General features: G+C 41.7%; 2 protein-coding genes and 2 non-coding genes across 5 annotated transcripts; 1 reads left to right on the top strand and 3 right to left on the bottom strand.

Moving 5' to 3' along the window:
• Positions 1–18,183, bottom strand: pgap1 (post-GPI attachment to proteins inositol deacylase 1). The gene is made up of 26 exons (XM_085384571.1): positions 17,930–18,183; positions 12,801–12,954; positions 10,416–10,591; positions 10,086–10,257; positions 9,830–9,990; positions 9,597–9,649; positions 9,451–9,517; positions 9,206–9,311; positions 9,013–9,071; positions 8,296–8,379; positions 8,088–8,137; positions 7,884–7,935; positions 7,726–7,803; positions 6,957–7,032; positions 6,782–6,855; positions 6,648–6,699; positions 6,502–6,568; positions 6,044–6,149; positions 5,919–5,957; positions 5,619–5,803; positions 5,217–5,447; positions 5,002–5,137; positions 4,498–4,548; positions 4,044–4,255; positions 2,050–2,154; positions 1–1,968 (listed from the first exon to the last, which is right to left on the bottom strand). Exons 1-26 carry the CDS (start codon positions 18,059–18,061, stop codon positions 1,830–1,832), a joined length of 2,817 nt encoding a protein of 938 aa, XP_085240697.1. The 5' UTR covers positions 18,062–18,183; the 3' UTR covers positions 1–1,829.
• Positions 18,184–19,163: 980 nt separating this feature from the next.
• On the bottom strand, positions 19,164–19,237 carry trnai-aau (transfer RNA isoleucine (anticodon AAU)). Its single transcript has one exon. It is a non-coding gene; the product is annotated as a tRNA-Ile (tRNA).
• A 108-nt stretch (positions 19,238–19,345) lies between these two features.
• On the top strand, positions 19,346–19,419 carry trnai-aau (transfer RNA isoleucine (anticodon AAU)). The gene has a single exon. It is a non-coding gene; the product is annotated as a tRNA-Ile (tRNA).
• A 555-nt stretch (positions 19,420–19,974) lies between these two features.
• Positions 19,975–26,194, bottom strand: maip1 (matrix AAA peptidase interacting protein 1). Of its 2 annotated transcripts, XM_085384834.1 has the most exons (5): positions 25,669–26,194; positions 25,510–25,581; positions 23,740–23,866; positions 21,020–21,167; positions 19,975–20,936 (listed from the first exon to the last, which is right to left on the bottom strand). In XM_085384834.1, the coding sequence occupies exons 1-5, from the start codon at positions 26,035–26,037 to the stop codon at positions 20,858–20,860; spliced, it is 795 nt and encodes a 264-aa protein (XP_085240960.1). In that variant the 5' UTR covers positions 26,038–26,194; the 3' UTR covers positions 19,975–20,857. The 2 variants fall into 2 exon arrangements, with proteins under 2 accessions (XP_085240960.1, XP_085240961.1); XM_085384835.1 differs by lacking the exon at positions 25,510–25,581.
• Positions 26,195–26,298: the final 104 nt, after the last annotated feature.

The raw sequence follows: 26,298 nt of genomic DNA, 5'->3' as shown, positions 1-26,298 counted from the left end.
AAGATAAATAACATGGGGTTGGTTTGATTTTTTTCGCTGACAGTGCAAAAAAACAAAACAACTCTATCCTCTCCTTGTTAAATTGTTAAAATCCAAATCTACAAGTTCTTTTATGTTATGTTTTTTCAACGTTTCAAATATGAAATGAAAACAAAAAACTTCAACCAACACTCAAACATAACACAACACCAGCAAAAAGCAAATTCTACTTCCAATCCCAGGATTCAAGGTCCGGATATCACAGAGAACGTACACAGAAACAACACACTGCCTTCACCTCAAAACACCAACAACCACACCTGATATAGAATGAACATGTGATTGTATGCCCATAATGAAATATTTATGATTTGTTCCACCTTAAAACGCTAATTTATTTCTGCTTAGCATTCATCTCTCAAATTCCTTGGCATTTTGGTCTAACTTACTTTTAACCCATCAACAGGATTACAGCGAGTTTGGCACATAGAGATTTCTGAACACGTTTTACAGCAATGCCTTTAAAGTGCTCACTTCCTTCTCAAAATGACATGTAATATTTTTTTTTTTTTAAAAAGCAAAAACAAAAAAACCCTAAAAAGTCTGACACGTGCACGGATAAATTTGTTCTACAGAGCACTGAAACTGCCAAAATTAAAGCAAAATATAATAATGAATGCCCAGGTGATATGTAGAATAGTTGATTTCTGACCTCGAGTTTGAGCTCACTGAGATTTCGAACTTCGAACTTGATTTCGTATTCACAAACTTGGGTGTCCACATTGCCCGCTTGCCCCATGGTGTGACAGCAACACCCCATCAGGCATAAAAGGGTAACAGGGAATTGGAAAAAAATAAGATATGGGAAATTAAAATAAAAATTTCTATTTACTTTGTTATAAATTAATGAATATTTGTTTTAGGCATCTGATATAATTTTAATTCAGTTACAGATTTACTATTTATTATTTTAGCAGTTTTGATCCGCCATATGTTTGAAAATCTGGTGAAAATTCTTTTAGTTTGTTTAGTTTCTTACACTATCTCATGAGCTCCCCCTGCTGTACCCTTCCCTGAATTGCAGCTAAACCTTTTAAAATCAAAAATCAAATAAACAGGAAGTAGAATGTTTCTTATTGATCAGGTGTAGTAGAGATCATGGAGATTCAGACTTTCTCTGGATAACAAGACGCCCCCAAACCTGCACGTGTACACAAGCCTTCCTCAGTGCAACCCTTCATTTTGCAGCCACCGTCAATATTGTGCATCAAATAGGTGAGAACATAAACACGCCTGCTTTGGATTTCTCTAACGGAATAAATGTAATACTCTGCCTCTGGTTTAGAGGAGGTACTACGACAGTGAGCAGGTAACAGTTAGAGCTGTAAGTCGTTGCTAAGCAGTAGGCAGTGTAAGAGTTTACAGCACAGTGACCACAGTGAACAACGCCACTGTTGACACCAGAAACAACATCATGTTATAACAGTAACACCCTTTCCACAGTCTCTCATATCATAAGCTTCACTGGTTGTGGAGCTGGCGCTCCCTGAAGGCAGAGCTATAGATATACAGAGTAAGGCAAACATGGTTTCAGGACAATCCAACAGAGCCATATTTGCACCAAATGCTCTGAGGCCATTACACCCTCTCTTTTTAAAACACCCTGTGTAATCACCACGGAGCCTTTAGTGCTAACAGTGAGCAGGAAGTTAACCAGGCTATGTATGTCTATGGCTCCGCTCCATAGCAGCCCGGTACAGAAAGTCCTCAACCAGCCTCAGAGAGTCAGGCTGCGACTTAAGAAGAGGCATGTTATGGTGGAGATGGAGACTGAAACCAGCCCGGTGCTGTCAGAGGAGACAGCACAAGGCCAGCGGGATGAGTGACGCCAACAGGAAGTAGGTGATTCTGTAGAGGTGAAGAGGAGAGAAAGTCACCATGATGATGGCCAAGGGGAGAGGGAGGCAGGAGGTCAGAGGCAGCAGTTTACTGAAAAACATGAAGAACAAGTTAACTGTTAGCATGAAGGATCTCACTGGGAATGTGTGTGCTGGGCAGGTGTGCTCCTACCTGTTGCTGAGCTTTAAAGTGTTACAGTTAATAAGCAGCATGTAGACAAAAATTAGAGGCACGATGTATGGCCAGCAAGGGTCGGGATTCAGCTGGGTGGAATACCTGCACAGGTTCAACAAACAGAGAGCGTTAATATGGAACTACTTATCCTAATGATCACACTCTGTACCTTTGTGTTTATTTAAGCATACAGTTCCCATATTCTTATAAGTCCAGAGGAGTTAACGGTAACATCACTCGAGGTCAAACCTAAAAACCCAAATAACAAGTCCAGACATTTAGGCATTTTATGCAAATAACCAAGTAGGTGCACTCTGTAACATTTTTAAATATAACAAATAGTCATTAATGTGAATTTACAGGGAAAATCCAAAGGATATGACGGTTTCTGCCCTGAACTCTGCCTCCATGACATCCACACATTTACCCATCAAATGCTTCCCTGTGTGCAAGGAAAGTAGCTTAGGGTACAGTAATGGAGCTGCAAGCATAATTTATTTATTTATATATATATATATATATATATATATATATATATATATATATATATATATATATATATATATATATATATATATATATTATATATATATATATATATATATATATATATATATATATTTATATATATATATATATATATATATATATATGGTGAGTGTCAGCACCACAGTCCAGGATGAGACAACGAACATCCAAGAATACATTGGGAAGATGGCCCCAACTGACCGAGTGCTCAGTGAATACCTCAGGCAGCAGAAACCCAAGAAAGAGGAGGGAGACGAGGAACCATCATGGAAGGACAGGCCCCTGCACGGTATGTACCACCGGCAGATAGAGGAGGTGGCTGATATCCAGAAATCCTACCAGTGGCTGGACAAAGCTGGACTGAAAGACAGCACAGAGGCACTAATCATGGCAGCACAAGAACAAGCTCTGAGTACAAGATCCATAGAGGCTGGGGTCTATCACACCAGGCAAGACCCCAGGTGCAGGCTGTGTAAAGATGCCCCAGAGACAATCCAGCACATAACAGCAGGGTGCAAGATGCTAGCAGGCAAGGCATACATGGAACGCCATAACCAAGTGGCCGGCATAGTGTACAGGAACATCTGTGCCGAGTATAACCTAGAAGTCCCGAGGTCAAAATGGGAGATGCCCCCAAGGGTGGTGGAGAATGACCGAGCTAAGATCCTGTGGGACTTCCAGATACAGACGGACAAAATGGTGGTGGCTAACCAACCGGACATAGTGGTGGTAGACAAACAGAAGAAGACGGCCGTAGTGATCGATGTAGCGGTTCCGAATGACAGCAATATCAGGAAGAAGGAACACGAGAAGCTGGAGAAATACCAAGGGCTCAGAGAAGAGCTCGAGAGGATGTGGAGGGTGAAGGTAACGGTGGTCCCCGTGGTAATCGGAGCACTAGGTGCGGTGACTCCCAAGCTAGGCGAGTGGCTCCAGCAGATCCCGGGAACAACATCGGAGATCTCTGTCCAGAAGAGCGCAGTCCTGGGAACAGCTAAGATACTGCGCAGGACCCTCAAGCTCCCAGGCCTCTGGTAGAGGACCCGAGCTTGAAGGATAAACCGCCCGCAGGGGCGTGCTGGGTGTTTTGTGTTTTTTTTTTTTTTTATATATATATATATATATATATAAACTTCAGACTTAATTTACTCAAGTAATGTAATAATAAAAAAATGATTTATGCAGTCCTATTTATCTCTCGGCCTCTTCCGCACACACTGAGTCATAACAGCTTGCTCCCTCGGCTGTCTGCTTGAAGCCAGAGCAGCAGCTGTGTGATCATGGGTGAACTTCAGGTAGACTTCCTTTGTAAATCAGACACTCTACTGGAGACTGCTGTAGTCACTGTGCTACTGCACATGTGCGTTAAAACAAACATACTGCACAGTTAGCATCTATTTATCAACTGTGAGGTTCAGAGAAATTAACGCTGATGTGCAGAGCAGCATCTTTCTCTCACATACCTCAGGTTACGGATCCAGTGGATGAGCGAGGGACCGCTGAGCATGACGGGCAGGGTGAAAAGCGCCGACAGGCAGAGGTGGAGCTGCAGGTCATCCCTCACCTCCTGCAGGGCGCACTCCGACAGCAAGGGGGTGCCGTTGCTTTCTTTAGACCTGCTCAAGCATTCGGGATCAATTGTGCCATTCTCAGCTTCTTTGTGCTTCCGGGGAGCCTGGAAAGACACCAGAGGAGATGAATCAGACAAAGCTTGGTTTATAACAGTTTGGCAATCTGTATTTAAATAAGCAGATGTGGGAATGCCATAAACTGCAGTTCCCCTATTGTCCACTTGAGGCCGTTGCCAGCCAGTCACTCACTCAATCACTGCAGCAAAATTAAGTACGGTTACAGCCTGATATGAAAGAAAAATGAAAATCTTACAACATAAATGTTAGTTAAACCTGAACATCTTACCAGATTCAACATGTGTCTCAAATATCTTTCTGTCATCTGCAGCCTCAGAACCTGAGAGCAACAAACAAACACAAACAGCAGCTCAGCTGAAACTTCAAAACAGAGTTTGTTTCCACAGAGGAAGTCCATGCTACACCAAAGGCTCCTGCACCACTTAAAAAAATAAATAAATTAATACAATTCATGGTTTTTAAATATCCATTTAAGAACATAAAATATACACTAGAAAATCTGTTTGCTTTGGTGTTTGGTCAAGACAAAGACAAACTGAATACTCCTGAGAAAGTCTCATGAAAAACCCAAAAGCTTTAAAACCTGATTCACAAAATTTACCTGCCCAGCACTGTTTTTATCTTCATAATCAAATTTAAAGTAAATTTATGGTAAATATTAGATATTTTAAGGCTTTTTTTCCTTCATTATAATCTGAATTACAGGAAGTGTTACCTGCTAAGCAGCTCTGGACAGCAGAATTATAAATAATTTAATTAAATCAATATTCACCCTATAAAGGTGGAACAGGAAGGAGGCAAATATCGACAACGCCCCACAGGAAGTCCCGCCCATAACAGTCAGACACAGCGTGATGAGGAGCTGGGTTCGCAGCCGCAGGGTGCCACAGTCTCTGGAGACAGACGGCCTGCAGATGAAAAGAATTAAAACTCAAGCGAACAAACAGACAATCAGCCAGTTTCAAATGTTTGAATGAACCTCGGTACCTGTGCAATGGAGCCAAGACCAACGAGATCAGCCGGATAACAAGTCTGAGTAGAGCGCTGCCCCAGTACGCCACAGCTGCCCCAAAAATATACAGCAGAGGGGAGAGGAGGTGAACCCATTCTTCACCTGGTGTCTCCTCTTCATGAAATGCCACATCAAGGAAGGTTGGAGGGAGTGTGTCCATAGAGGGGAGGAAAAGCATGGACCAGACCTCCTGAAAGCAGCTACAGCTGTGGGGGGGACAGAAGGGAAAACCATCCTGAGGCGTTTGACTGTTATATGAAAATTTATCTTAAATTAAAGCAGGAGGCCGAGGCGGTTTTAACCACAGTCAGTTTTTTCTGAGGCCAGAAAAAAAATAACCTTCCCACTCAGCTTCATATTAGAACCACTAAGCTTACCTGAGTGCGATGTGCAGAATATACACAGGCAGGTTGACTTTGTGGGGCTGCAGGCCTTTGCCCACCATCTGACTCATGTCTGCAGCTCGCCTTGACTTCAGGATGGAGGACACCTGCCCCCCACAGGCCAGAAGGAGGGTTACAGCTGTGTACACTGGTACCATGTGACCACAGAACCTCAGTATCTGTCAGATAAGATGCCACAGCGTGAATCAAGTTGGTAATTAAAGATGAAAGATTTATTCGAATGCCACGATGCCCCTAATTTCACCGGAATAAATAAAAAAAGGCAATTCCTACCTGTCCGAGCACCCTGGGTAACGAAGTTCTTATGGAGACCTAAGTCACAGGGTAAATATTTAACAGTTTGTCACAACAAATGTGAAGAAGACTCGACCTTCTTTCTGGTAGCTGGAAGGTAGTACCTTATACTGGCAGTTGGGGGCAGTGTGGAGCTGCAGGAGTGCACCTGAGGTGTTGTCTGGACGACTTGTGTGGAGCATCCCTGAGATCTCCGTCACTGATGGCACGCTGGCAGACAGATCACATCAATCATGACAGGTTAAAAGAAAAGCTACTCATCATAGGTCAAAAACAGTTCTTGTTTTACTGGTACTAGTCTAAGTCAAACCCCTCAATTCATCCTCTGTCTCTAACAAGCAGATGTAAAACCTCTTTAAGTAAACTTTCTTTTGATTGGCTGTCCCTCCCAAACAGAAGGTTGGAACTGCAGGTGGGTCAGGCTTCTGCGCTCTGGCATGACCGCAGTGGGAAATTCGATCTTACTGACATCAGACGGGCCAAAATGTGGAGGGAAAATAAAAGCATTTGGCTCACCATGGTTACTTAAACATAGTCTCTAAGAATAACTTCAGAAACTCACCTGACCGTGGTTAAAGAGTCCTCTCGAAACCATGGCACCTTTATCCTGTACACGCTCGGCAATCTGTCTGCAGACACACAATCAGTCACCACTATTACATTACAGCATGAGCACATGAGCCTCTTGATCCAACAACACACACTCACCTTTCTGTACTTTGCACTGGCTTGCAACATTAATTCTGAAAGCCTGATAGACCTGGAGACACAGAGGAGTTTTAAATTTAGCTGAAACAGGGAAGCTGATCCTGACTAGAACCTGAGAACACAGTGAAAGCTACCTGGTGAAAGTGTTGCAGCTCGATGGTGTGAAGAAGTCCAGAGGAGTTAACCGTAACATCACTCGAGGTCAAACCTAAAAACCCAAATAACAATTGCTGAAAAAAAAAAAAAACCAACCTTTTTTAAAAAAAAAAAAAAAAAAAGTTTGTGAATCGGTTTTACTAGATTACTCACCGAAGGACAGGACATGCGGCACTGCGACAGACAGAGTCAGAGATTCTTCTCTTTGCCACTCACACTCCACCGTGAACTGCAGAGCAGACAGACACACACACCTTGACAAGCTCTTTAAAAAAAGGGGGGTTTGTTTGTTTGGCTTCTTCCTCTTCTGGCCTCTGTTTTTGGGTAGTCTGAGGCTGATCACAGATCAGGTCAGAATCAGCATGTAACATACAACTGGATCACCTCCATCACTGCTTTTGGTTTAGTTGAGAGAGGCTTGCCCAAGTAGAGCAAGCAGGACGCAGCACACATCAAATCCATTTGCTCACGGTAAATTTACAGCACAATAACATCTGCGGGCTAAATTGGACATCACACAGACTTTACACTATGGAACTAGGAGGTTAAAGCTAGTCTTAGCAGAATTTGTGAACCATTGTAGTTTCACCTCTGTTAGGTTTAAAACGGTAAAAGGAGTGAAAACAGCTTCAGCTTTTTATATATCAAAAAAAACCTTTAAATCCTTTGATGCCACTGTGGACTTGTGCACATTGACCACAAACACTCATGACTAAACTCAGCTATTCTTCGGAAAGCTGTGTACAAAATCTACAGCCAGAAAGATGATATGGAGCTTAAAGTTTAAATAAAACAAGCCAACACTGGTCTCCTCATTTCAAATATAGGCTATGGAAGTAGAAGTATAACAATGGCAAACAGACCAGAACATTTTTACTGCAGGTTAATCTGAAATACTGAGTCATTGTTTAGTTTGAAGTACCTGCTTGCCATTGAGGTTTGAGGCCGAGACAAACAGATGAGTAAAAGACGACAAGTCACTGAGCCTCAGAGTCAGGACCTGAGGAGGACGACAGACTGTTAGGACAGCTGATGGGATAAAGACTGAACTGAATGGAGTCTCTTTTAGACCATAGTTACCTTGTAGGGAGGCAAAAGCTCAGTTCCCTTAGACAGATCCGCTGCAAACACACTGGAGGAAAAGAGACATAAAAGAAACAGAAATAAATAATTGTGTAACACATCCACAAACTCCATCACATTTTTCACATTGGAGAAAAATATTAAAGATGCTTATTGAGAATAAAGGTGGTGTGAAAAGCTTGACATTAATGATATACTTACCATGATGAGCCATTCTTTTGCAAACAGCCATACACCCAGCTGGTCATCTCCTGTTGGACAATAAATCAGAATCTCTTTTCACTTGGTTTCAAATTTAAAAAGATGTTCTTGGTTCTCCTGCACTAAATATGAAGCATTTAGCCTTAACTCTTACACATGTTAATATTATCAAGCTCTTACAGCTCAAAAACAAAAGGTAGTAACTCACCAGGTTGTTGCTCCGGCAGTAGAAATGGCTGTAGGCTTTCCTGCGACTCGACAGGGCAAACAGGAAGAACTTGGGTTGACCTTCCTGTACAAACAGAGAGCAAAACACTTATGATTACTGTAATCGCTTTGTTTGTTTTGTCAGATTAATTAGTCAAATAATCCTGTTTTGTAGCCTTGACCAGATGTGAAGTGCGACATGTGGGTTTAACTGAGACATCGTTTATGGGACGCTACACGCTCATACTCGTACTCTTCAAGCACAGTGTAGTCACACCGTGAAGCACAGCCTGATTTATTATCTTATTTTCATTTATTTTTAATGAGACGATAACTGACACAATAAACATTGTGTTATATCCGATAAGACTCTAAAGTAGCGCTTGTAATCACGAACAATGAATCAGGAACATGTTTACTGAGGTCACAAGTAATTTTATAATTTCTATACAATCAGAATTCTTTTTGAAACAGGAGGCCCCGCCCCCTCATGGCCTTTAAGCACTACTGCACTGGTTTCATTTTTCAGACCTGTAAGCTACGTCCATCTTTTTCATACAGTCTATGGATTAGACATCACTCCAGATGGTTTCATTTTTACCGAGTAGATACATTTTATACATTAAAAATAACTTTCTTTTACAACTTGTATCAGCTACTGGCAGATAATCCATTCAATTATTAATCATCATTACAGATGGGTGAGGCTCTGTTGTACCTTTGGTGTGCTGTAAGCCAGACGAAGTGTGTTAACTTCACTCCATGCATCAGGAAGATCTGGAAAAGAAAACAGACAAACAACAGGACACCGATCTTAGTGATTCATCATTAATGCACAGTGAGGTACAGCGAAACTTTGGATGCAAGTGTATTACACTGTCGCCATGAACCATAAAAGAAGAGATGGAGACCTGAAATGGAGACTGGTGTCTCTTGAGTTTCTCCAGGCAACCTCACGGGATGTTTAATGAAATGATAATTCAGCACAGCTAACTTCTTCTCAGAGTTTTCTGTGAACTGTTAAGAATAAACTGATTAAGTTAGGTTGTCAGATTTATTCATTTGCTTTAAATATTCCCATCTCCCAACTCTCTCTGATGGAGGTTTGTCTTTCATGTCTCCTCAGCAGGAAAACACATGTTGTTGTTGTTCACACCTGTCTGGTTTCAGGATCGATGAGATCAAAGAATGCCCTGACAGTGGCAAGAACAAGCTCCTTGCACCTGAAACACAAAGACACACAAACATAAATAATTTTAGTAATATTTAAATATGGCTCCAAAAAAGGAAAAAGTCCTTTACCAGACAATGGACAGATGATCAGTAGACACCCACGTCCTGGGAACTGCAGTCACCTTGGTAAAAACAAGACGAAAAACTTAAGATACAAAAGTACATTTTAAAAAACAGCACTTGGAGTCAAAAACAACACAAAATGAGAACTTTTCCTTCAAATAGTCCCAAAGTGAGAACGATACCAATAGGAACCAGAGAAAAAGGGCTGAATTGAAACTTTATTCAGGAGCAAATCGTACCACCAGTGACAGCTTGTTCGGGTCTCCTGGAGGACACGGCAGGGAAGTGAGGCCGGAGCGGACCTGGTAGTCACGATAACCACCCCCGACGGACAAAACTGTGACATTCCTGAGCTTGTTTGCCTGGTTAACCCACTTCTGTCTGACTGCAGAGTAGAAATCTGCACACAGCAACCAAGCAGAGAAAAAAAACCCTGTAGAAATCTGTTTATGCTACATGAACGAGTCGAACTGAGCAGGTTTGACCAACTCTTACCCAGCAGGTACGGGTCCAGGGCCAGCACTGGAGCCAGGTGAGGGGAGGCCTGGGTGATGATGATGCTGACCAGGTTAGTGTTGAAACGAGGCAAAGTGAACAGTGCCCGGGCCACCACTCCTCCCATGGAGTGACCGACGAGCACAACGCTCTGAGGTGGGGTCTTCAGGTGCTGGAGAGATAAAAACCCGTGAAATTTTCAAGTCTTCTGGCGTGTGTAGAGTTCAACTTCGTTTCCCTTCACTTTAAATTTGATATTAGGTGAAGACCGGTTATAATCTCTCTCTCTCCGTCACTTGGAGTAACCCAGTCTGATATTCAAGGCCTAACCTTGTACAGCCTCAGGATGGCTTTGATGCTCTCGTGCAGGAAATGCGTCTGCCTGAGCAAACTGCCGCCGTAAAGCGCCACCAGCTCCTCGTTGAAGTCCACAGTGAACACGTTGAAGTGGAGACCTCCCTCCATGGTTTCAGCCTTCCTCAATGCGACTGAGCCCAGAGATCGAGCTTCAACAACAGAAGAACACAGATGGTGTTAAATCAGTGAGGATTAAACTGAATGATGTGGTGCAGCTGTGGGGTCAGTACTACTTAGCTATCCAGCATCATCTGATCAGATAAATCTCTGCAAGAGTTATTTATAATTTTCTTTTTTCAGACTTTGGATTATTGATAAAAGTGATCATGGAAGCCAGAAAATGGAAGCAGGAGAAGAAATGTTGAGGAATACTGCATGCAGGGCAGCAAAAAACCACCAGAGTAACAGCAAAATCTGTTTGTATTCACAGGAATAAAAGCGGGGGCGTTCCACTCCTACACACAGCTGGTGGAAAGAATGGATAGCCACCATCATCTCAGAAAGGAGTTGCATCAACAAGAGTTATTAGTTGGAGAGAATATTGAAGTCACCAGAAGATTCCAGGTTAGAATTTCCCAAGAATTAAAAATCTAATATACAATAAATTATATTATAAAATGCAGTGCACATTTATTCTTAAACTATTAAAAAGTATATTCACCTATTAACTGCATTTTATTTAGCATTAGCATTGCAGGTTTGAGCAAATTCTACTCAGCAGGAATAAACAGCACATGTGCTGAGGACTGTTTCCACTCACAGGTTTATTTCTATTATTTTGGACTGATTAAACTACAGTGAGTGAGTTCATGATACTAAGAGAAGTACAGCAGTGAGGCTCGGTGACGAGTTTAAAATGCCGTAATAACGACACAGCAAAAAACAAGCGCAAACTGTGAAAACATGTGCTTGAACCAGTTTTTCATGATGAATAGATTAGAAAAACACACTGAGGTATCCTGATCGATGTGATAATGCAAAAAGCTTTGAGCATCTACTTAAAGTTAAAAAACTGAATGCTTGTGTTCCAAATTATGAGTTTTTATTCGAAACCAGGGATGTATATGGTATACCCCAACACTTCAAACCAGCTTCAAGACCCATAAACCTAATTAAGGAAGTAAATAAGTTAATACTAACATGACTTAGCAACTTGGGGGTTGAAGCATCACAAGTTATTGTTGACCAACTTAATTTAGTGCTTACTCTAAACGATGATACATAATCGCCCCAGGATTTCCAACACTTTGCCTTTTCCTGTCTTCAATTAAATGTCAGTTTCTACATAACATAAATTTTGTGGACTATATGAATCCAGTCCTCGAGTGAAGTCAAATCCTTCACCAACTGTTTTTTTTAGAGCTTTCTTACAAGAAAATGTTCAGAACTTTGTTTTCAAATCCATCCATCACTGAATTCTTTTTTTCTTCATAAATATATTTGCTCATTTTATACGACTACAAAAATAAGATAAAAACCTCCTAGTTAAACAAAACAAACAAAAAAAACAAAACAAGCCACAACATCCAGTTCAATTTAGTTTTATTTATATAGCATCAAATCACAAAAGCAGTTGCCTCAAGATGGTTTATATTGGAAGATAAAGACGCCACTAAAATGAATGAGTGAAACACCCAACATCAAAGAAACCCCTTTGAGCAAGCAAATGGCGACAGTGGGAAAGAAAACCTGCCTTTTAACAGGAAGAAAAACTCCAGCAGGCTCAAGCAGGTGCCGCTGTCTGACAATCCATATTCACAACAGTATGGAAACAGATATACAGCTGTGGTCTGAAATAGTTTTTATGCTATTTCACCTTTATAAAACCTCCCACCATTTTTCTATTCAGGTTAAATTTATGCTTTTAAAAGGTTTCAAGCGATGCTCCTCTTAGTGAGTTGGGGGCTGTGAGGTACTCTTGATGACAACTGGCTGAGCAGAGAGAGACTGTCACACATCATACCAACTTTTGGTTTTGCAGTTTTTTTCATGTGTCAGAGTACAAATACATGGGAGGAAGTAGTTTTAGACCACACGATTCCCTGGTCTCTTAACAAGGAATGTCATTTGTTGAAGAAGAAAACAGCCCTTAGTTTCACAGCGCAAACACAACACTAACTTTGGACATTTTAACCCCTCATGTGCAAAAAGCAAGCATCACAAAGACAAAAATTTCTGTTTGTGAAGGAAACTTCAGTTTGTTTTTTCAGCCAGAAATGACTCAACAAAAAGCTTGATGTCCTCCGTTTCTCCTTTGTCTTTGCTGTAGCACAAAACTTAACTTCTCAGTTTTTTCCCCCACTCGTTCATGATAGTTTAAATGTAAGCACTGGACCATTATCAACTTTGCACTCTTACCTTGTTTATAACTTCCGGCATTTCCAGGCAGGAAAAGCACAGGGGCGCCGGTGAGTTTGAGTGCTCGGGTCTCCTGGGCGTAGACACCCTCTCCGTACAGGTAGAGCCCGTAGGCCGGGTACAGTCTGGCCACACGGCGAGGCAGCGCCACACGCTGAAACCACACGGAGAGCGGTTAGGAGGCAAAAACTCACACAGCTCATTAGCCTGCTGTCACAGTTACATCACAAAGAGCTTGCTATAAAGCAACTACAGCTGAGCCTACATGTAATCTACAGCTGATTTACTCCAAGCACCTAGCAAACACTGAGCATGAGTACAGCTGATCCTTAATGTTTAAAAGTGACAAATATACTATAACACTAGCTTTTTGTATTGATCATTAAGGGAATAATTCTGTTGGGGAGGTGGGGTGTTTGAAATGAACGGAAGTATGGACAGTAAGGAGCTGAAATTTTATGTAAGTCCTATTAAAATTTCATTTTTTCCCCTAGAAATTTTTAACAGGACATTCTGGGATTGTCAGGTACAAGTCATTTGGGGAGCTGCAGTATGACAAAGCGCTAACTCTCATTTTAGTTTGACACTCTGATGAAATGCCCAACATTCATAAGAAATAAATACGTTTACTTGGTTTTTATGGAGGGCCCAAAGTGTCAAAATTAAAAGTCCTCAAATGACTAAGAAAAACAAAAAAACTGAACTTACTGACTGCTTCTTTATTCATTTACCTATGAATTTACGCCATTGTCTATTTAAAATTTGACATGTTTTTAAAGTGTAGCATGATTTAAAAACAATTTATGGTCATCGATCGTTTTCTTAAACCTGTTTATTTCCATATTTCCTTTTCAAATGAAATGTACTTATTGTACCAAAATGGTGACCCCCTAACCTAAAAACTAACCTGTTTATTGGGACAATAGAGGCACTTTAATTTTATAAGACAAAGACTTCTGATCCAACCTGTGAAAACATTATAATAACCTAATTTTTAGGGACAAAGAAATATTAGATTGAATGCTCGTCTAAAAAAAAAATAAAAATTGAGGTTTATGGATGTGACATTAAACCAAAGGTGATGAGACTGTGCACCTGAGTGCAGTTTATTTTATGGTCATGTGTGACATCAATTTGAGGGCTTTGTGTCTAAATGAGACACTTCTAAATGTCTTAGTTATCAAAGGGGGGATTTTATTGAAAGTAAATGGATACATTTTGTATTAACTGACTTATAAACGGTGTTAACACTTGGTAACAATGTCTCATTAACATTGTAATTCTGGAAGTGAAGTGAATTTTGGCTGTTTTGTTATCTTTTTACATTTCTTCATGAATTTCTGTTTCACGAAACGAACGAGGGCGGTGTCCTTCAAAGTGTCATCTCTTCACCTGCCGTTTGATCGACACTCGGCTCACGACAGAAATGGCCTTCTCGAGTCAGGGGATTAGAGAGCTGAAAATAAAGCTGTCAGTCAGGACCATTTACTTTGATGTTTAAAATAAAGTAACCGTGCATGTGATGTCTCATGGTGGGATATTGTAGCAGTTATTTTCAGACATACACACACCTGCTGACCTTTCAAAATAAGAGCAAAGAGACTATCTAAAATAAAACACCTTACAGACAGTTTTAAAATAAGATCATTTTTCAAAAGAAGTTAATAATATATCTGGGAAGCATATGTGAGATGTCAAAACCACGTGGCAAAAGCACTGAGCCAACATAAAAATACTACAAGGTGCAGTTCCTCTAATGTCCACTAGATGCTCTGTGTCCCCATTGACTCTAGTGTTAAATTGTCCACCTTTAAAGCAGAAATAAAGATGTTTACAGCTTGTCAATAGATAATTTCTTCCTTTAACAACTGTACTGGGTGAAATTTTTTAACTCAACTGTTCTTATTTTTTGAAGCCTTAACATTAAGGGCATGGCCAGTTTGACTGATCGGTGTGCCAATATAGACAGCTGTAGCTGACAGCTGGCTGGTGGGCCTCACCAGGGGCGGAGCGTGGGGGTGGCTTACGGGGCTTAAGCCCGGGTTGTTTTGTCAGAAGCCCGGGGTATTTTGGAGTGTAATTTTTTCATAGTTAGATGCCTGGCTGACAACTGTATAAAACAAAAAGTACACACAATATTCGAAGCACATAGTGCACACTGTGGGAATTTACGACTGTGCGTGAATCCCCCCCTGATATTGGTATGATCCAAGCTCAGGCACTAAGCGACTGAGCGAGGGGGCGGGGGGAGCTGCTGCCCGTGAGTGCGCTGTTGGAGAGACGGAGCCAGCCATACTAAGGAGAGCTTAAGTTTGACCAGGTACCAAAGCAAATCATTCGTACCGTACAAATAATGTAAATATGACGGTGCATCACGAAAGATTGATATGAAACTGATCACTTGACCAATATTATTTTACTTGCTCTTCAAGTGAATCAACAAATGGCAAAATGAAAAGCCGAACAAATGCTATTTTTTAGAGAGTCTTAGCTTACGTGTGTTTATTTCATATTTTCAGTTCTTACCCTCCCCGACTAATTCGGTTTCAGTTATGTACTGAAATATAAGAATGGACATTAGAGGCTTCTTTCAAAGAAAAAACTCAGGTAAATGTTATTTTATATATTATGCTTTGTATGTTGTTCAGTATATTTCTATGCAAAACAAGAGGGGTTTCAGTACACAGCAGGATATTCACATTTGTAACCAGATATTTACATACACTTTAGGGAGAAAACATAAAACATTTTTACTGTACAACATCAATTTAGAGTAAACTTTTGTTTTAGATAAATATTGAAATATATTTTGAATTAGTTAAATGTCAGAATAAAGAGAGACAGAGCTGTCTATTTTTTATCACTTTCATTAAATTTAGGAGTACATATACACTAAGTTTATTGTTAATTAATAAGAAAACTCCAGAGGATTCCATTCTGAGCTGAAGAAGCTTCTGATAGGTTAGTAGAGTCCAGGTGAGTAAACTGGTGGCACACCTGTGGATGCATATAAGGCAAAACACAGAGCCTGTTTCTTTGAAATGGGAAAATCAAGAGATGTCAACCAAAACACCAGGAAAAGAACTGTGGAGCTCCATAAGTGTGGCTCAGTTTGAATACAATTTGGTGCCATTTGCAATTAAAAAACACAGACAGTTTCTCTCTTTACTCTTAAAGTTAACAAATATGTTTTTATATTTATCAATCTAAAAAAATAAACATTTAGTCTGATTTGATGTTACAATTAAAAAAGTGTTTGTGTTTTGATCTGAACAGTACATAAATATCTGGTTTCAACTGTATATTTGATGATTGTCAGCACAAAGAGAGAGAGAGGGACAGAGAGGGAGATGGAGAATGAGGACAGAACAGAGATGAACAAGAGCAGGTGAGACACACATGTTAGTCAAATGGTTGCTTACTAAAAGTATCACTGTATCATAGGTACTCATGTATCTCGTACCTAGTGTTTCTTTTTAGGTTTGCTATTTTTCAAATTCTATATTAAGTTCTGCAGGCTTGTTTGCACAACAAGGCTAAATAATTATATAAACTTTTCTCAATCTAAATATTGTACTTTGGTAGAATTAAATAAATAAGTGTAGTGCAGGTCTATGATGATTTTTAGTGCTACTATCATCTAGTTCTGATTGTGGTTATGTCTTGGTTAAGTCCTCAGTAGTCCTGCTTTTGAACTGTTGTAGTCCTGTTTTAATTCTGGATCAGTTCTGCGTCTGGTTGAATTGGGGTTTAGTCCCTGTGTCTTGATACAGCCCCGTCTTCGTTCTGTCTTGCTGCTTAATTAAAAAACTAGTTTAAGGTGTCCTGCATGTGTGATATATATATTTCCCTATATGAAGTCATTCTTTTTTGAACAAAACTCAAAACAGAGCCTATTAATCTTTCAGTCATTTCTACACCCCCCCCCCTCAAAAAAAAAAAAAAAAAAATCCCACATGCATACTACCCTTTAGGGCTAAGCCCCGGGTGTTTCAAATGTCTGGCTCCTCCTCTGGGCCTCACTTCTGCTAATTTTAGTGACTTAACTGCACCTCTACACCACGTTTTGCTGCTGGGGCAAGTGGTGTAGCTTTGGTGTCTATTTTATTAGTCCTAGTTAGCAGGTATCTGGGTCTGTGCATTACACCTGTGTAGTCTATGACTTGCTAGTTCATATGCTGGCTTGAACGGGACTTTTGTTTCTGTCTTTCAAGTATTTGAAATGTTAATCCTTTAACACTAAAATTAAACCGAAAGGTAAATAACGGTAAATAAGGTTTTGTTTATTTATTAATTTAAAATTAAATAAATAAAGAAGCCAGTTAACATAGAAATATCTTTTTAGTTTATATCACATCTTAAAATGGATGCATTTGTTTTATTCTTTTTAACATCATGTCAATTTATTTTCTGAAGACTTTGTTTTAAATTTTGGCCGTCTTCGACCTCCATACATTTCCGCCCTGTATATCTCGGAACTCTGTTCCCGATACTCTGTCCATTGTGCACATTAAGCATATCTACATAAAGTGGGACTCTGAATCCTTGTTCTCGCTAACAGAACACACACTCCTGAACTGTGTGGACTCAGGCTGATGCCCACATGGCGCATGGCCTCCAGCTGTGCCCCACTTCTGGACAGATGAACCCATTAGTGCGCATATAGAGGAGAGGAAGGCGACCACTTCAACTACTTTCACGAGGCTTGGACCTGTGTGCATTTAACCCACGTCCGATATCGTGCAAAGCTGATCTGCAGGTGACCTGCTGAGAGGGGTCAAGCATCAGCAGTTAATTCAAGCTGCATTGATAATAATCCGACTAACCTAAACCTCAGCAAACAAACACTCACACACCTGTCAGGGAGGACAAAGAGCGACCACACACACTGATAGGGTAGCCACGCACCTGACATTACTTTCTCCCTCAGTTAACGCTAGCAGCCTTCAGAAACTAGCTTAGAACACACCTGGCAGTCATAAACCAACATTCATTCGCGCTAATAAAAATAAGAAGCCACTTAGCGACACACAACCAGCCTCTGCCTTAAACAGCACACCGAATATACCTAACTGATGGCTGATATGCGGGTCTTTGGAATGCTCTGAGTTAATTAGCTGAGTACTCACCCGATACTCCGGGTATTCAAACATATAGGTCATACTGCATCTGTTCTCCTCGAAGCCTGTCAGCAACTCTCGCAGGCCGACCGCCAGCAGCCCCGCGGCCAAACCGTAAAAAGCCACCGCGGCGAGCTTCATGCTTCCACCGTGAGTGTGGCTTTTAAATTTCACTGATGTCTGAGCTACACGATTCCATTTTCCTTCTGTTCGTTCCCCGCCAGGCTGTCAGACACCGGCTGAAGCTCACAACAGGAACCACACGCCGCACACCCAAAGAGTGGCAGCTCGGCCGGCCAATGGGTGTAAAGCTCTAAATGAAATGGACCAATGAGAGAGCAAATAGGAAGTCACACGTTTCACGCGAGAAATAGCTACGCTTAGCTTAGCAGCTGTTGTTAAGTTTTTTCTTATTATTTTCAAATTTTATCATCTTGTGTGTTATTAACAGTATTACCTTTATTTATATGTATATATTTTTTCAAGCAATTAAACATTAGTCAATCTGTGACAATTTCAAAGCTAAAATAATTAATTAAAGTGCAAATTATACAGCATTCATGGCAGCTGCCAACTGGAAAAAATTAAAAGACAAATACCAATACCATGCCCTTCTCCCCCTTGAAAATCTGATTGTATAATCCCAAGACAAAAAACCCCCAAAACATTTTCTTTAATTAAAAAGTTTTGAGACTCGTGAGATTCATTTTGAGACAATAAATCTGTCTCAAAATGAATCTCAAATTCATATCTTCTTAAAGTGATTAATCCAAAGTGAAATTCAAAAGTAATTTCTTTTTAAAGAAAAAATACAAGCATATGTGTGTCTGTGATATTTTTCTCAAGGTGGTGGCGCAGAGGTAAGCACTGTTGCCTCACAGCAATAATGTCCTGACTGGGCTGTTTCTGTGTGATTGTGTAATTCAGGCCTCTTCCCATGTCCATATGCATGCACACATGCATGGCTTTAACTGCGCATCTAATTAAGAAGTCTTAATATAAGAGTATAATAGAAGAATAAGTATAAGATATGTATGTGCATTAGCTAGTTTTTGCCGAGACTATTCTTATAAAGCAGCCTTTAGTTGTTCGAATTTAAGTCTTTGTTGAGACGATTCTAATATTTGACACCACTATTGGGTCCAAATTTGGTGTAGATCAGTGTATCTTGCGACAGAATGGCAATATTGTCTGTTTCTTCTCTTTTTTATCCACATACCAAAACTGCCCAATAAATTTAAACTGGCCCGTACGGGGATCGAACCCGCGACCTTGGCGTTATTAGCACCACGCTCTAACCAACTGAGCTAACCGGCCCTGTATATTAATGAGTGACTCCGTTGACACGGACAAGAGGAAAAAGTTGGAGTCCTGCTGACAACGTAAGAATCTCGGCGTGCGGGGACCGGGCACATATTAACACCTGGCCGGTTAGCTCAGTTGGTTAGAGCGTGGTGCTAATAACGCCAAGGTCGCGGGTTCGATCCCCGTACGGGCCAGTAGGTTTTTATTGGTGTATATAATCAAGTTTAAAACCATCGCGTGAGTGTATCAGGCAGCCAAAGATATAAAGTATTCAATGTGTGCTACAAAGTGTTTCTCAGAGCTCCTCTGTCTGAAAGCAAACAACAAGAGAATTTAAACACAAGCTCTGATAGATGCCGACAATAATCTAAGTATAGACAATGTTTATAAATTCACTGTGGCTCATACAGGGTTTTTAGTTTGTTTTCTGTAAAGTGAGCGCAATACAAATCATTCTTGCCTGCTTGCTTTAGTGACAGTGTCCTTGGCCTGTGTGGACTGTATCAGCTAGGCTATACTTTTGAAGCAGAAAATTTTAAAATATGTTAATAATTAAATTAAAATCTATATACATAATAACGAATATATGAAAACAATCTAAAAAAATGAAATGTTTTACCAATTCTGAGATTGAAATCACAAATTTTTAAGAAAAACTTTAGATTTTTCTTATTTAAAAGGTTTCAGTTTTGTAATTTTGGAAATGTAGTCTTTCCTTAAAAAAAAACCCAAAAAAACCCCACCCCTCTCCAATAGTTTTGTTTATTTGTTAAAAACCTAGAACATCCACAAACATGCTGTCATCATATATACCAACAAACGCGTCATAAACTGCACAGGAGCAGCATACACTTCATTCCTCAAATCTTTAATAAAACCGAGTCTGCTGCAGCTTTGTGAAGCTGCCTTAGCCATCAGAGACACATGTACAGCAGGTTCATACTCCAAAAACTCCTGAAGGCAAAGGGTCAGGAAATAAATCAGAGACAAAAAACAAAAACGAAAAAAAATGCCACATACATCCTGATCGCAGCTCCACAGTTACAGAAGCAGATGTCGGTCGGTCTTCTCTGAAAAACAGTGAGTGTTTTCTCTCAAGGAATGATTTCACATGAAGTGTTTAATCTCATAATGCGTTCAGCTTTTAAAGATGAGAATACACAGCAGCAGATCAACGACTGAAAAAAGATTAAAAAAATCTCAGTGGTTTCAGTCACTTCGTCAGACTTAGGTCAGATTGAGCTGGGAGACATTTATCGCATCAGCACCATCACAATGTATTCATTTCAAATCAGCTGGTCGCTGTTAATCTGTCTGAAGACCCCACCCATCTGGGATCACATGACTGTTAACTGGAAGATAACACTTTCTTCCTGAAAGTGTTCGACTTTTGAGAGCAGGGGTTACAAGCCAAATCAGGCTTGAAACTCTAATTTCTACGTCATGAAAGAGCGAGGAAACAAACCAGGAGTCCAAGGTGGTATTTAGTAGAGCGGCTGTGATTGGCTCCTGTGTCTTTGCTTAAGTAAATTGTGGAAAAATCCAACTTAGTCCTTTTCATTGAGGAGCTGTGTCTCACTCCCCCCTGTGTGGATAATCTTGAGCTGTGACTATTTTTCTTTCAACACCACCTCAGTCCAAAAGCTTGGAGTGCTCTATCCTGGTGATGGTCCAGTCTGGAGGAACTCCTTTAGTAAACTCCCTCTGGAATCTGTCAGAGAGGTAAAAGGAAAGATCAGAATGACTCCAAGTAACTGAAAAATGTACAGAAATATAAAAAAAAAAGATACTCACTCATAAATTGCAGTAAGCAGTCTCTTAGTTTCTGGTTCTCCTTCTCCAATGGCCATCTGGAAGATACGAGTTCCCTCCATGGAGTCTTCGGGAAGGCGTGCGCTCGTTAGATACCAGAAACGCATCAGGATGCTGACAAACTTCCTACCTGGAAACGTAAACAGTTCATTTCCACCTTTATTTATACAGGTAAATCTCATTGCACATATACACTATGTTGCCAAAAATATTCACTGTCTGCCTTCACACACATATGAACTTGCGTTACATCCCATTCTTAATCAATAGGGTTTAATATGTTGGCCCACGGCTTGGACATTCTCCAAGAAGCACATATGTGAGTTCAGATACTGCTGTTGGACAGGAAGGCCTGGCTCACAGTCTCAAAGTCAGGACTCTGTGCAGGCCAGTCAAGTTCTTCCACACCAAACTCGCTCATCCATGTCTTTATGGACCTCGCTGTTTGCACTTGCGCAGTCATGTTGGAACAGGAGGAGCCATGCCTATGCCTTCCCACAAAGTTGGGAGCATAAAATTGACAAAAACATCTTGGTATGCTGCAGCAATAAGAGTTCATTTCACTTGAACTAAAAGGCTGAGGTCATCTCCTAAAAAACAGCCCCACATCATAATCCCCCCTCCACAAAACTTTACACTTGGTACAATGCAGTCAGACAAGTACTGTCACCTGGCCCAAACTCCTCCATCAATCCGATGGATGAGTCTGAGTTTAGCGGTAGGTGTCGAAGAAGAAGTGTCATCCATCACTCCAGAGAACAAGTCTCCCCTGCTCTAATACAGCAAATACAGCTGCTCGACCATGAAACCCATTTCAGATCATTGATCGTGAGCTCCCCCCTCTCGAATCCATTCTAGGTGCTTGATTTTATACACCCGTGGACATGGAAGTGACTGATTTGGATGGGTGAGTGAGTGCTCACTATAACGTACGTACTGGTGATATAGTGTATAACAAGTATACACATCTATTTCTGTATTTAAAGCTTCCTACTGCTGCACTCAGCAGTCCACCACAACCACAACAAGAGTGTTTGCTGGGGACTATTTTCAGCTGTGGACTAATACAGTATCTGAGGCTTTGTTGTACCAGTGAAAACAAACATGGCTCTCTGGGGACACCTCAGGCCCTCCAAGGTTTGGAGGCCTATCTCCACCTACCACCACTTCCCCTGCCGGTGGCGGACTCCCTCAGGTGTTGGTGCGTTGGTGGTTCTTTGTGTCTGGGGGTGGGCGTCCAGGTACACACCGGCTCACTCCTTGGCGGCCGCTTATCGGGGCCTGGAGCCTGGGGCTCGCTCGGGCCCCTTCGGGGGTGGGGTGCCCCCGGCCTCTCGGCCTGGGGCCCGGTCACTCAGGCACAGCTGGCGGCCGGCGGAGCTCACGGGCGCGTCACTGCAACTCCCCCTGGCTTCTGCTCCGCGGCTGCTGAGTGAACCCTCATCTGGGACTCTCCTCAGCTCTTACTGGAACAGTGGCGCGGCTGCCCCTCTGTTGGTCTTCCATGGTTTCTTGTGTTCTGGGGGCCTCTGGATGTCTGGAGTTTTGATCTCCTCCATACCTGCTTCACACCCTGGAGGACGGGGCTGTGGCCCCCCCACACTCCCTAGCAGATCGTTACATGGAGAAACCTTTGGAATACAAGCGCGCTGATCCACACAGGTATGCACACGGGTGTTCACTGCTCGTAGACCCAAATTACACCTTTCTTGGCTGCTACTTCGAAGCACATCTGTCCTGCGTGCTGCACAACAACATTGAATATTTAGTATTTACTGCTGTTTACACTTAGCTAGATTAATGCGATGGTGTTGTGTTTAGTATGTTGCTTTGTTTTTTGTTTTTTTTGTCTTTTTTTGCTTGTTTTCTATTCTTCTCTCAACAGGTGATCCAGGAGATTTTTATTTTTTTTCTCCCCCCCTTTCTCACTGTCCCTCTCCCCTTCTGTTTTTCCTTTCCTTCCTCTTTCTTTCTCCCTTTCCTATCTCTCACTCATGTCTGTCCCGTCTGTAACATCTGAAAATAAAATATAATAAATAATAAAAACAAAGATCGACCAAATGGACCAATACGGCAATGCCACGATGATCCATTTGGCAAAGTAAATCCATTGGGTATCCTTGTTGGTCTTCAGACAACAACTCTGATGGCTAAAGAACCAAATGGGACAGGCGGAAAAAAAAAAAGAAAAAAAAAAGAAAAAAAAGAAAAGAAAACAAACATGGTGCATGTTCATCTTAAGGAAGGAACACGTCACCCCAGTTTTAAACCTTCTTTATGATCGCAGCATTCGCAGCTGCACACGCCAACTGTGACATCATCACAGCCTCGTAAACATTTATACTAACGTCTGCAGACTTGCTGCAAGTCAGAAAAGACATCCACATGTCTTGAATAGAAGACGCCAAAATAGGAAGCAAAGTGACCGTGAAGCCCCCGCCCCACACCCGAGCTTCTCATCTTTTCCAGCGTCTGTCTCTCTGTGATCTGGGACTGGATCAAACCACTGTGAAGCACGAGGGGGAGTCAACTTATCAAAACCTTAAAAGGCCTCTCAGTGCTTCTTTCTTTGGGGTGTGTTGTGGGTGGTTGGATGTCTGTAGCACAGTCTGAGTCCTCAGACTTCAGAGGAAACTCACAAGCAGGTTTAAGGCCTTTCAGACAGTCTTACCCTGCCAGTAATCCTGACACTTCATGCTTACCGTTGTCATCGTAGAAGATTCCCACATCCCCGGGGGTTGTGTACATGATCTCATCGGGCTCTGCAGACAGTGCTTTCTTATAGTCGGAAGGCAGCAGGTTGCACTTTTCCTCCAGCTTCCCAATCAGCTGTATGGTTGAGAAATTTAGAACAAGCAAAATAAAAAGCCTTTAAAATCCTGAGTTTATCTTTTAAAACAAGGCCAGATGTTTTGATTATTGCATATTTAGTAGCAAAGCCCTGAACCTGAGGAGTTAGTCTTACTCTGGAGTCTCTTAAGGTGATTTAAATCTATCTAAATCACCTTACAGTATTTTAGAAGCACTTAGAAGGACACAGATGTCCTTCATACGTCTCTATTCTGTCAAACCTTCTGCTACTCTGCTCTCTACCTGAAGCACAAAACACAAACTGGCAGACAGTCTAAAAGATGGACAGGTGTAATAAAATGAAGCCAATGCTAAGCCTTAAACCTGCATTCCTTTTGATGGCCAGTAGGGGGCGATTGCTCTGCTTGTCTGACTGTAAATAAGTCTGCACAGCGATTAGTTACCTCGCTCTGTGACAGCAGTAATTTCCAGATGAGTTCACGGTCTCAGTTATGAATAAAGCGTGAAGGTCGTCATGTTCGAGGAGGGTATGCTCCTATGGTCATGTGACCGACTGTTTACCACCCAGAGAAGGTGTACTATCCTTGTTTTCTCAGTCAGAGAAAACAAAAATCCCTCAGCACGATACTCTTTAACAGAACTTCACCAACCAGTGAAACAACAACTAAGCAGATTTGTCCAGAGAGGAAACAGGAGTGAACTTTTCCATAGTGTCTCTGTTTGTTTAATAGGACTTGATAGGGTGATGTTGCTGACAACTCGGGTATGTTTCCAATAGTACCTCACGTCATCTTTTGTGTTTACCCCGGCCTCTTATCACAAGATACCCTGCAGTGTAATCAGACCTGGGTGATTGCAGGGTGACTGGCAGCCCTTCACACTTCAGTGACAGCCACGATCTCTTGGCGATTGTGGTAATTTCCTGAATTGCCGTCCTCTGGGCCTGCCGCAGCCCAACCTTTGTGAGATAATTTTACCTTCCAGCCCTGCTTCATCCAATGTTTATCAGTTAGAACAAAATAAAAATAAGTCATATGGCAAATTTTTTATCCCACAGAGCTAAACAACGACACTTCCACATTCCCACACATTAATAGTCCCCTAACAGGGTTTATTAATGTGGACATCTCCAGCTTCAGAGCTGGTTCAGACCGGCTGTGGCAGTCTGATGTGGTAAGTTCACTGTGCAGTAAACAGAAACGGTGTTGCCACAGCAAATAGATGGATCTGCATCCACCTCCCCCCATATCCTGCATCCTCCTCTGTCACACCAACCCTCATCTTGTCCTCCTTCACTACATCCATGACAATTCTTTATTCAACATCCTTTGCCCAGTATATCCACTGTCCCTCCTCTGCACACGTCCAAATCATCTCAGCCCAGCCTGAGCTGACCCTCTGATGTACTCATTTCTAATCCTGGTTACTCCTAATGACGATCTTCAGTTCTTCCTCCTGTTTTAGTGCATTAAACGACTCTGCATAATTTACTGCAGGTACTTTAAACAAATTATAACGTTAAAGCTCTTGCACGTTTATGCTACTTTAGCAACATTTTCTTTAAGCTCTGTAACAGCCCACCGATGCTCTCATTTCCTGTGGTCCTCTCCTCTGTTACCAAGTGAATTTGTGCCTGATGCGGGTGTATTTAGCGCACTCACATCTTTAGCTACGAGGCCCTCTAAGGCTTCAAACTGGCACTGTGACAGCAGCCTGGAAACATGAGAGAAGGCCTGCAGAAAACAGCACACCATCATTAATAACACATTAACACACAGCACGGAGGAAATCTGGGCTCTGCAGCTCAGCCTTCCACTCACCTGCTTCGCCCCCTCCGTGAACTCCTCTATACTGAACTCTTTGTCGAAGTACGTCCTGATAAGGAAGTAGTAAATCCGGGTGCGGAACCAGATGAAGGGGTTCGGGATGCCGACCACCACCACCTTCTGGTGCTTCTGCTCTCCCTGGTCCGAGCTATAGCGACGGACCGCTGCCGCGACAGCGGCGGGAGAACAGGGAGGTAGTCGCCTGTTACCGAGCCGGTTCAGGACGAGTCGCTCTTTTAAAAACAGGCGATTGAAGCTAAATGTTGACTGCAACCTGAAACAACCTCTTAACATGGGCAGCGCCATCTTTTTCCGTAGGTTTGCTGAAGCCAGAGAGCGTCTGATAAAGTGAAGAACTGCCATTCTTTGAACTTCGGGACTTCATAGGGGGCGCTCGCTAGATAGGCATCTAACGTTTGTAGCCAACATTGTCAGTTTAACGGGGTAAACGTTTTCCTTTGGCTTACCGACCTTTCCAATATTTAGTTATCGCTTGGAAACTGGAACTACTGAGGAATAACCGACCAATCAGCACGCATTAGCAAAATGCTAGCGTTTTGTGAGCAAATCGGCTTCCCGTAAGTAAAGCTAACGGACATAAGCGTCATTTTTATCTAGGTGAGA

This window comes from Rhamphochromis longiceps, linkage group LG16 (genome assembly GCF_057381845.1).
Source record: "Rhamphochromis longiceps isolate RC_006_pf linkage group LG16, R_longiceps_female_GT1.1, whole genome shotgun sequence".
NCBI lineage: Eukaryota > Metazoa > Chordata > Actinopteri > Cichliformes > Cichlidae > Rhamphochromis > Rhamphochromis longiceps.
Note: the sequence above shows the minus strand (reverse complement) of the source record. Positions and strands in the feature narration are given on the sequence as shown.